A 12,323-nucleotide genomic window follows, 5' to 3' on the forward strand; every position below is an offset into this window, starting at 1 on the left:
AAAAAAAAAAAACCCTACTGTGTCTTTCTGCTGGTTTATAAGGTTCCAAATGTCTCTGAAATAACTCATTACAAACCAGATCAGAGTAGGAGACTTCGTACCCTTGTGAAGTTCACTTGCCAGGGATGGGAATGCTGGACTGGTTTCCATTCAAATTCCCTTCAGAGATAAATCCTTGAGCCCCTTAATTCTTGCTCCAGGGAAGCAGGGCATGGCAGTGCTATCTGCTTGTTTACACTGCTGGTGTTAACTGCTTCCTCTCAACTTGCCTCTGCATTCTGTCTCCTCTACAGTTCAAGTTAAACGAAATGCTGAACAGGCAGCCCTAGTCATAACATTTGGGCACTTACCTTCACTAGTGACTAATCCCTCCTGGATTCCTTTCCGTCTGGAAGTCGGAATAACCCAAGCATCGTGTAACTTTGAGAGGCCAGTCCTGATGACTGTTGGACAATTCAGTGCAGTACAAGACCCTGCCCTTACATCTTGACTACTAGGAATTCAACCTTGTGATGTGTTGAGCATGTTTCTTTTCAGTGACCCCACTGCCATATGAGATCAGACCTTTAAGAAGCCACTGAAGCCTCAGTGGTTACCTCTTGAATTATTGATGTTGCCACTTACTGAGTTATGTGTGTGTCTGTGTGTGCGCACGTGCGGGGGATCCTCGTTTGTTTATCAGAAGGTTTGGCATGAATTCTGTAGAAGAAAAGACTGAGAAAAGCCAGCAAAAAATGTAGGTCCTTGTAACAGGATCACATACATTCCACGCAGAGCCCTAGCCCTGGCCTGGTTGGGTGTCTGTGTGCAAGTGCCTCCCCCTCTGCCATATCTTGCTCAGGGAGTCCCTGTGGATGGACAAAGGCAGCAGAGCTCTTCAGTGTGGGTGCAGATGAAAAGACCTTCCGTAGGGTTGACTGTGGCTTCTGTCTTAACAACCTGGTGGTTTTTGAAGCAGACAGAACTGCATCCCATCACAACGTCTTGATCTGGCATTCATCGAGTGTGTTTAGAAGAGTGATTACAAGTCTTCTAGCTACAAAGGGAGTCCACTCATCTTTGACAAAAGGCACTGCTGGGGACTTCTGTCACTAAAGAGGTCACCACAGGATACAAAACGGAGAATGAACAGGTCTTCTGCACAAGGCACACTTAACATGTTACCATAGAAACCAGTTACTTAATTCAGGCATACACAATCCTTCCAGCCCCCAGTGAATTCCAGTAATGGGTTTATTATATCACACTTCATTGGTGTCATCTGTCACACGGACACTCACATAAATGAACCAGCCTTTGACTCAAAACTCCCTTCCACTAGCTAGACCAACAGAGGAAGGGTCTCCTTTTGGGGCTGGTGGTTATGAGCAGGTCAGTGTTCTACCCTGCTTTGCATGCTAACATCTTCCTTTCATGCAAACCTCATCTTCGATGGAGGAAAACATTTGTTTTCATTTCCTGATATTTAGCTTATTAAAAACGTGCTCTTAATCTCTCAGATCCTTGAGTGCACGTGCTGTCAGGATGCAGGTTGCAACATTTCAGTCCCTGTTCCCCCATATGATATTTGAACTGTAAATCACACTAACATCTGATGCAACGTTGTGGTAACTTCTCCTTGTGTTTGGGCCAGAGTTTTGATTTATATTAGCTGAACTGAAGGTTTGTTTTAGGCTCTGGTGTTTTGTAAATTAGAAAAACAGATGGATGGACAAGTAGGTAAAAAAGGTCTCAGTTGATGCACAAGACCCTGTGCAAGCATTGCATGTGTATGCATTTACAGCAGACCTTAAAAAGGTGGGGTTGGTTTTAGTTCAGGGTGTTATGTGGTGGTCGGTGTACTGAAGCTGATGAACACAGCAATAACTATTCTCCCTTAAGAACAGTTAAGAATATTCTCCCTTAAGGACAGGGTAAGGATTGGAAGCAATTGTTTCCCATGTAATATATAATTTCTTACAGTGATAGAAGGCAACAAGCAAAACATAAGGTACTTAACACAGTGGTCAGGATTTAAGATATGGTAGTGGGAGATTTTTCCCTGAGAAGTGTTTATAGCATAGAAAGTTTGGTGTTGGTTTTGTAATGCTTCATATGCAGCAAATGATGTGTAGGCAATTGGCAGTGAATAAATTACTCTGTCTCCAAGACCAGAAATCATCAATAGAGCAAGATTTTTGCCAGAAGAACTAAGATGGGGAGACCTAGGATCTCAGATAGAGAGATTCTAGCTGCAGAAGTACTTGGATCTGAAGAGGAGCAAGCACAAAAGTTGTCTTTTCCAACCTAGTGATTCTATGATTTTCATTCACAAAAGAATCTGCTGCGTCATACTGCTGACCTGAAAAGCATAATGCTTTTGCACCTTTGCCGTAGTGGAACTTCATGGTTTGATTAAGAGGTCTCTTTAAAGTCTGTCCGGAACTTCAGCATCCTTTTGGGTTAATGTGCTGTGAAACAGTATTTGCCTTGTTTTCTGTTAAGTTGCCATACAGATTCCTGTGTGCTGCTTTAAAGCTTCAGCTCTCTGTCCCCTGGAGGAAGCAACCTCTGTATGTATTTTCATGTAACAGTTCATGAAAGTATTGGGATCTGCAGGGGTACGAACTGTAAATACATGACTGTTCTTACTACTACTGTTGTTTTCTAACATATACTACCACGGCTTTGATTGATTAAGCATACACGTATTCATTTCAGTGTAGTTGCTGCCCAAGTTGACAGAATCATTTTGACACTTGTAATCACAAAGGCTTGTGTTGGATGAATGTTTTATTATTTGATTTTCTGCCATCCACTTCTCAGATTTGTTGCAGCAGCAACACATGGTCTTAGTGATATTCCCCAAGGTTAAGTAAGCACAAAAGCCAACATAGTGCAGGGCAGCAGGGTATACTTTACTAAAGAAGGAAGAGTTGTTCTGCATTTAGGGCCAAAGCATTTGCCTTAGACCCTGTATTCTGTCCCTTACTCAACCAGAATTGTCCTGTTTTACCACAAAATGCTTCACCTTTCTGTGCTGCTCTTTCCCCATCTGTGAAATGACAACAGGACCATTATATGTGTGCTGAAGATCATTAAAGGGATCTTGCAAAGTAATTCCAGATTTTTGATTGGAAGGCACACTAGAGTGGGAAATTATACTCGTTGCCTAGATTCTGTATTGACGTGGCAAATTGTAATCTCTACAGAAGACATTTTCAACCAGAGTGGGAGTTTCACACTCACTAGAGTGGGAAATTATACTCGTTGCCTAGATTCTGTATTGACGTGGCAAATTGTAATCTCTACAGAAGACATTTGGATGTATTTGATGCAAATGTGTCATGATAGCTGACCAGCAGAATCACTACTCCAGGAACTAGGCAATTTAGCAGTCAGGTGATCTGCTCTGGATTTCCAACACGCAGAGATGTTTCCCAGCCTCTTGCACAAAGATGAACTCAGTCTCTCCTTACTGCCGTTTCCCTCTCTTATGTGTAGTACGCTAGTTTCTTTCAAGTGCATTTTGCAGTGCACTGCTGAAACCAGAGTTTTTTGAAGCCTATCTGGACCATTCACCTCACACCTGAGCTTAATTTGCAGCAAAGTATTACTGCCAAACCTGCATGATCACTTCCAGACAGGGAAATCAAGAGGATTATGACTTCTCTAAGGAAGACAGAAGAAAGTGAAAGGAGTCCAGCCCCTGTTGTGACTATAGCAATGTCTTATTATCTCCCTCTGTGCCTTTATGTCTCCTCTATAAAACAATATCAATGGTATTTACCATCTTTCCCAACTAAACTGTTTCAAGACTGAGGAATGAACAGGCTTATAACTAAACTAAGTATCTGATTACTTAACAGTCGTTAATGTTCTTGACAGGGGAATTTATCAGAGCAATTGTACATTTATTTTAAAAGAAAACCTTCTGCATATGCTTAATAACACATCAGAATATTCATACCAAGTGAGGGCCTTTTCTCACTGTTGAATAATGAAACCTGGCTGCTCACTTCTACTTCTGTTCCTAAATAGGTTCATTTCTGGATCCTATGGCTTGATACAGTCAGAGCTGTCACCCCCAGCAAGAAAAGTTACATTAAACTTAGGGGAAGGCTGTATTTAGAAGTCATCTAACCAACTAGGACCTTTTAGATGGATAAGAAAATGACAGACTGCGTGGTTCATGTCACCCTAAAGTAGGAAAACGGTTTGGATAAAGCACTCTATAAATGTGTATTTCCCTGCATCTATTCTGTTGGATTTCCAGTTCAGTTATTGGCATCTGCAATGTAAAATTAGGCAATGTTAATCCTATCCTGTGCAACTCTCGTAAAAGAAATTTGTTAAAGCCTTTCCACTAATTTTCATTGATGTATAATTTCTCTTCTTCTTCCTCTTTATTTTCTAAATGTAAAACCTTTGAGGAGGGGCTACCTTTCTTAATTTATATGCACAGTATCTCTTTGAGCACATACTTCCTGATTTTCAGCCAGTCTTCAGCTGTTTGACATTAAACTTATTCCACGCTCCAGTTATTGCTTACCTCTCCTCTGGTGCAGGGTACTGCATCTGAATACCTGGAAGTGCACATGGAACCCTCCTCAATGAGATCATCCTGGAGCCCAAAAGTTGCTGTACAGTTGACAGAGAAATACTTGTAAGGCCTCCAAGTCTTCCCATAGTCCTGGGATCTTTCCAACACCATTGCAGCTGGGCGAGGTGACTTGAATACAGCAATGACATGGGTCAGGTAGAACTCTGTTTCAAAGTCCATTCTGATTTCTTCTCTGTGTACCCCTTGGGCAGACTGCCACCAGGAGATGGGGTTTGCAAAGAAATCATCTGTCATGTCAGCGGGGAGATGGGAGTTATCAGGCTGGTTGGCATTGCATTTGGTGCAGCGAGGCTGCCCACAGCCTTGGGAGACCTGATGGAGGAGATTCTGGTCTGGGTAGAAGCAGTACAGTTCTGTACTGTTCTGGCCACATGTGGTAAGGGTGACTGGTGTCCTCCCGGTTGCGAGGTTTCCCACTGGAGGGTTGCAAGAACGGCCATTACAGCGAAAGGCTCGTAGCCTCATGGGATCTGAAAGACAGGCAAAAGAAACACCACGAAGTAGAATTTCTCAAACAGCTCTCAGGCTATAACACAGGTGACTGTTTGGAGTCCTCATCTGGGGATGGACCTGCCAAAGAACTACTTCTAAGGAGAGCTATTTCATCTTTTCACATAGAGTTTAGAGGGAGTTTCTCAACAAATCTAGTCCTTGGGTTTGGTGCCTAACTCAGAAACTGAAGTCTTTAGAAAACTCATGTTTATGGCATTTAACTTTGATTTCTGTTGACAATGTAGTTCTGTCAGTCTATTAAATTTTATGTTTAACCACAGAAATCTTGTGTTTTCCTACTTTCATTCTTGTTAAGCTCTGTATCTGAGCACTGAATCTATTCAATGCATTTATTTTCATTGTTACCAGGAAGAAAAGTCGAACTGTAGATACATTAAGAAAAGAGATGATTCCTGCCCAACAAATTACAAACATTAATTACACATAAAAACACATAAAGAAAACATGTATTTCTGTAGTTATACACTTATGCATTACTGGCATAATTTTGAGGGGTGTTGAGTTTCTACTGTTCTTACTGAAATCAGGTGGAGTTTTTAAGACTTAGCAGAGCTGAAAATCATGTCTCTGTTGTTTAAATACCTTGACATGGAGGTAGGTGACTACCTACCAAACTCTTTGCCAAGTTTGCAAATACTGGCAAAAGTTTTGTTATCTTGAATGCATATACCTACTTATTTCTAAATTAAGAAAAGGTAGGGTTAACTACAAAGTCTTCACATTGTTTGGACATCAGTAATGTCTTATGACACTGGAATTAAAGGTCAGTCCCAAAACCGTATTACCCTACTGGAGAAAACTGCTTTTCTAACGACATTCAGTGTCCTCTTTGCAATTTAACTGTCTAGAAGGAGTTAAAGACTGACCTCACAAGGTCATAAATCTAATCCAAGAGGTCACAAGTCAGATGACTCAATGTTAGTCCTACAGGAAACGACCCCTCCAATGAAACATAGGATGACTGTAAACCTGGGTATCTAGGAACAGTTCAAAGCTTAGCTCTCAGTTCAACATTTTAAGTCAAATTTTAAGATCCCTCCTTGGTTTATATTCAGACTTTCCTCAGGCAAAATTAGTTTAAAATCAAAGACTTTTTGATTCAGCCTTATAAAAATACTTAAATTGTAAATATGCTTGGGGAAAAATGATGTCCCTCTTTCCAAAAGAATGTTAAAGGTGAAAAAATGTATCCATCATGCATGATTTTGCCTCTGAGTTGCTTCTGTCCTTAGTGACATTTCTGCACAAGCCAGAAGAGAATCATCGAAGTTGGATGTTGTTTTGGAAAACACCTCACACATTTTGCTTCCCAGGAGTAGGACACAAACCAAAGTTGCTGTATGTCCACTGAATCCCACTGACCAATGGTGTATGCCATTTTACCTTACATACAGCATAGGTTAGTCTTAGATAGCAAGGAAGCAGAACATCCAAAAATCCTCTTGACTACTTTTTGAAACAGGTGGAAGCCACCTTCAAAGGATCTTGGACTTAATGTATGTTTGTCTTACAGACATTTTAAGCAGCAGCCTCAGGGACAGAGGGGCTGCCTGCAGACACAGTGGGTTTCCTCCTGTTCAGGAGAAAAACTACCCACCAGTAGCTGGAACGGGCAGGCCAAGGTTTATTTTAGTATCTTGGTGAAGTCCTAGGAGACTGGCAGAGCTTAGAGGGCAGTAGTGCCTGATTTACATGTGCCTCTAATGGTCTTTAGAGCAAAGGAATGAATGGTGTCCCTCCTCAGCAACACTGTTTTCATGAGAGGAGGGGTTGCAGAAATCATATGGAGAGGAAAGGGGAGCAGATGGGGATGCTTGGCTCTATCAGTTCTGTTCTTTGCTCCACAACTTCAACTGAGCAGGTGATTCTTAGCACCACTGTAGATCCTTCACCAAGCCCTCACACCATCCTGATTGCTTGATGGACATTTCAATGTATTTTCTGTCTGATTATGAACTTCTTATTCCACCTGAGCAATACAGTTGGAATACCAGGAGTTTCAGAGGTTTTATCTGGGAGTTTCCTTGAAATTTCTCCGAGTCTTCTGGTCCTGATAAAGGACTCAAGTTTCCACAAAAGTTTAGAGCTTCCTCCTTCATGCAGATTATCTGAAATTCCAATTTTTTTGTCTGTTCTGGAGGGTGAATTTCACTGAGTCATGCAGAATTCTTGAAATAAAGATAAATCTATCCTTGGAGGTCAGCAAAAATATAATGAGCTACAACCGCATGCCTCAAGAATGTCTTTGCAAGTGGCATTCAGGTTCATGTTCATGTCCAAGGCGTTTGGTAAAACTTACTGGAAATAAGGAAAGCACTGCAATTTCTGTGTTTAAAGTAGATCGGATATTAGCTGATTTTGCTCAGTGCTTCAGGAAGGTGTCATCTTTGCCTCCAGGGAATTTAAGCGGGACTGGTCTTACAGCTGAGCTTTGAACAAGCATTAGCTCTGACTAGGAGTCAGGTTACTTAGTTTTGATTAGGAATGGGTCCATGTTACAAATGCTATTGGATTATGGATAAATATAGCATGTAATTAAAAGAAAGTCCATCTCTATTGATGGATCACACCACTGGAGCTTTCATAGAGGAAATGGGATGCTGGAGTTCTAAATATAAGGAGTTATATAAAGGAAGCTTGCCAACAAGAATGTGAGAAAGTAAATAAGGAAACATTTTTTAAAGGGAATGGCTGGGGTTTTTTATTTCTCATAAATGGGCAATTAGTCTTGTATTGAGTTTTTCAGCTGCTTTTATCTGAACCTGGAAAAGGATGAAAAATATGGTTGTTCTCCTGAACAGCGGTCACAAGGTTTATCTGTTCTGCCTCCTAATGCAGCAACATCAATAAACACCTCCTGTCTGAACTGCTGTGTCATTAAGAAAATGGGAGAAGAAGAAAGTGCGAATTAGCAGAAGGGAGTTTGAGAAAAGGAGAGGGATTGGAAACCAAAATCTTCAGTCGATTAAAAGGTCTGCATTTAAAGAAATCAATTGGCAGAACAGTGCTTGGCCACAAGGATAGCACAGCCTGTCCATCACTCACTGATTCTGTGGAAACAACAGGAAGTGTTGAATCTGGACCATGAGGGGGGACTGCTGCAGAAGAGAAACAGCAGCCAAGCGGACAAACTTACCCTAACTGCCAGGAGGACTCACTGAATAATTCGTAAAGAACTAAACACTTTGATTGCGCATGGGCATTGCATGTTATTGAAGTTGATTAGATTTTACTCCATGGAGGATGGCTGGGCTCCATAAATGGTACAACTAATTTATTTGTTTGTTTTCTGGTCCCTCAGAGCTATGCCACAAAGTGACAGGTCAGTGGCACATGCCCAGCACGTGTTATAACAATGGTGTTATCCGATGATTAGGGAATCATACAGCTCAAGGGAGGTCATACTATTGATATTCCTGGGACACTGTTTCAAGCAGAGATCTCTTACTTCAGAGCCTTGTAATGCAACAGAGAATTGTAGACATTAACTAAAAACAGGTTCAATATTTTTAGGGTTTTTTTCACCCTCCATGGGACACCCAACAGAAGAAAGGTCATATGGCCACTCAGGCAAAGCCTGCTGATGTGACTGGAAAGATGCCTAATATTTTCAGAGTGATTTGAATTGGAATTTTTATTTCTTTTCCATATGCAAATCTATGATTTTGTATGGTCAAGTCTCCTACAGTGAGACAGGAGAGTGAATTTCACAGTTCTGAGCAACGCATAACCTTTGGGCATCTTCTGTTAGGTTTTTGATGGAGCATTTTCAGCATGTATGTACAACCTGGATTTTTCTTGTTCTGTATCTATTCAACTTTTTTCTTACTAACCCAAAAAGTTTTAAAAGTTCCTTTAAAGCTAACTACCCTGGGGACATGAGTTGCTCAAGTTTTTATTAATCAGACCTAGAACTTTACCACTTTATGCTGCTTACATCCACGCCGCTATACAGCCCTTTGGGTTGTCTGGGGCCAACATGAAATGTTTGGCAAGTCTTCATTCATTTATGAGTAGCCTGATGTATTTCTGCATTAAAATAGTCCTAGAAACTGGAATTAATGAGCCAGCTAAATACCCCAAAGGTGAAGATCTGAATATGCTATGAAACCAAGTTGCCTTCATGACCTGAGGCATGGACAGAAGCAGAATGAAAGCCCAGGTCTGGGCAATATTCCATTGTGGCCAGTTCCAGTCTGCCTGCCTGCATCCCCCCTGGAACACAAGGGGCTCCAGATGAGTTGAATAACCCCAGACCACAGAAAACCAAACCCTGCTGATACCCAGCTCCCACGATGGACCCCAGGCCCAGCACTGCTGTGGCCATTTTTGACTACCCTATGGCCCCTTTCGGTGGGCTGCCATGGGGGGAGAGCCAGGCTGCTCCCTGGGGTGGGCTGGGGCTGAGGCAAGGGTCTAGGCTGTTGGCAGTCCTGTTACTTGTCCCAACACGTGAGAGGTTTCAGACCACAGCAGAGTTTATTTAGAGGAATAACACCCTCCACCTGCATCAGACTCAGGGAAGGATCTCCCGAGTGTCACATCTTACCATATAAAACATAGATGGCTCCTCCAGCCTAGCCACTGAGGTTTTGTTTTTTCCCTTGGCATTATATTTCAAGATCTAAGGACCCAATCTTGACAGCCCTGACTGACTTCTCTGTACAGAGATGGCACAAGGCCAATACTGTACTCCTCTCAAATGTGATACTCCATGTACTCCCTACACAACTGTCCCATCAATTTGTCCCACTTCTGACCAGTAGGGACCAACTATAGGGCTGAAAAGGAAGTTCACTGTATGAGCTAATAAAGTATGTCAACAATACATTTCCCTCTACACCTGTCTGCTCAGGAAAAGGCTGACTTCCATATCATTTTACACAGATTGGCTGAACACTGTCTGAACGAACCTTAGTTCTAAGCAATACTGACCCTGTCTGTAACAGGACCTGTAAAGATTCGAGGTTAATTCAAGAGTTTTATATTGTTTAAAAAAAAAAAAAAATTAACAGGTAACCCTTGTGCTGTCACAGGCTGATGGTTTGTGCAATCTTTTGACCAGGCAGCATAAATTTATTTAAAGTAGCGTTGAATACTTAGTGTCATCACCTTCAATATCCAATTCTTTTGCTGTTATTCACTATGTCCTACACCATTATTCTGAGTGTGTTTACCTCAATACAGAACACACTCCCTCCCCTCAAATGCACTTTCGTCAGCTGCGGGCTGGTTTCCTTGAACACTGATTTTAATTTTGTGAATTGGATGCAGAGCAAATTTAGGCTATATTGTAACAGGCTGCTTTCTGCAATAGTATCAGAATTTTACAAGACATCTCTGTAGCCTTTCTGTGCTACATATCAACATATGTACCCTAGAAGGAGAGTCCTAGCCTGGGAAACGAGTGAAAGCCCAAGACAAGGCACTGGGGACTAAGGTACTGGGTGCTCCCTCCACTCATTCCCTGTAATGTTTTGATAGCCAGCCTTCTTCCCAAATGAGTCACTGGATAATGTGACAGGACTGTAAATTCCTGTGCAGTTTTCAGTTTTTAAGAAAATAACTCTTTCAGTTATAGAAAACTGATGCCTATGTTATCAAAAAGGTTCAAGCTGGGGAATAATCTGAGCTGAAGCTACCTGCTCTGCCTTTGGCTTGCAGGGTAGCTGGACACTTCACTTGCTTTCCAATTGCTGCATGCAGAGTGTTGTTCCTGTCCTGATACTCTGAGCACACAGGTGAAATTTAAACCACTGGGATGCTCTCCTGTACAGAAAGAGAGATCCCAAGCCAGTATCTCAAAGGCAAAGACACCAAGGATGCATTGTTGTTTCATCAATACTTATTTTTATTTTTCTGACCTGATCTGCATAATTCATCCCTTTTAATCTTAAAGATATATTAAACCACAGCAAGAAGAAAACAGTCTAATGCTTTGCTTCCTTTTTCTTAAGGAATTTGTGTCCATCATAATTCAATTATTTTTTAAGACCCTATGTAAATACCATTACAGCTGTATCATTCATATATGTGCTTGCTTTTACACCCACATATACACACACAACTAATCAACTTCTCTTTCTGTCCTAATCCATTTTCTCTCCAATGCTACTTTAATGTTGTCCACTGCATGTTAACTGTTAAGTCAGGGAATACACTGAATGAATGGACTGTCTTTGATAAACAGTAATTCCTAAACAGTGTCTCTGACTGTTAATGATGCAAAAGGAAGTTAACAGAGAATAATTCAGATTTCTACAGTGATCTGTCCAAGGATATTGTAAATTCACTCTTTTCCTGCCTAGGAAGGCAGTGTTTCATCCTCAAAACAAATATCCAGCATATGTCAATCCATCTACCTCTTCCTTTCTCTCTTACTTTTCATTCGTTCTCAAAAAAAGTACACTTTTTTGTTTTAAGGATATGTGAAACTGTACATCCTATTAGAAATCTTTGGGAGGAGGCTGAGCTGTAAAGCTGTGTATTGCAGGGAGCAAGAAGCACTTGTATATCTTGACTAATGCAGATTACTTTTAAAAATCCAATCTAAAATAAAGAGGTTGACGTACTTTTTTTTTTTTTAAACAAACAGTCCTGATTTCTATCCCTTCTCCCCTTGCTAAAGTTAGGATAAATTATTTCATGAATGGCAATATTGATTTATTTTGCTTACCTGCTTCCCCATGGCCAGAAATAAAATACTGCAAGAACACAATCAGCATGATGCCTTTATGCTGCATGGCTGTCAGTAAAATATCTGTCCTCAGTGAAGCAAAAAAGAGCTGCAGTAATCTACAGGTTTGGTGCTTGCATGGCTTTTCTGTATTTTCTTTCTTTCTTTCTGCTCACCTTCCTCTCAGTGTAGGGGTCAAGGCTGCTGTCTCATTCTTCTTCTCGTTTGGGTCCAGAGGTGGGTTTTTTTTCAGGGCTCAGATGCCTTCTGGGTGTCACCCGTACATTGCTTCCAATAAATAAATAAATAACAAGGATGTTCAGTGTCTTTACCCCTCTCCATGCAGCGGGCCGGGGGCGTTCACATCGCTGAGGCAGCCCCTCGAATGCAGCATCGGGAGCGGACGCGGCGCGGAGAGCTCTTTTCGGTCCGGTCCTTGGCGGCTGTTTGGATGCTATTTCGAAACTTTCATTTCTGCTCCTTGCTTTTGGTGGAGCTTCGTTTTGGCTCTGCCTGGGTTCCCCCTGGCAA

General features: G+C 41.5%; 1 protein-coding gene across 1 annotated transcript in view; it reads right to left on the bottom strand.

Annotated features, from left to right (window-relative positions):
• Positions 1-11,859, bottom strand: part of LOC104509537 (netrin-4-like) — a 46,483-nt gene extending 34,624 nt beyond the window's left edge. The window contains exons 1-2 of the mRNA XM_010151507.1: positions 11,793-11,859; positions 4,532-5,073 (exon numbers count right to left, since the gene is read on the bottom strand). Of these exons, the coding sequence (XP_010149809.1) occupies positions 4,532-5,073; positions 11,793-11,859 (609 nt within the window). The remainder of the gene's footprint in view (positions 1-4,531; positions 5,074-11,792) is intronic.
• Positions 11,860-12,323: the final 464 nt, after the last annotated feature.

Source organism: Eurypyga helias, unplaced genomic scaffold (assembly GCF_000690775.1).
Source record: "Eurypyga helias isolate BGI_N326 unplaced genomic scaffold, ASM69077v1 scaffold23705, whole genome shotgun sequence".
NCBI lineage: Eukaryota > Metazoa > Chordata > Aves > Eurypygiformes > Eurypygidae > Eurypyga > Eurypyga helias.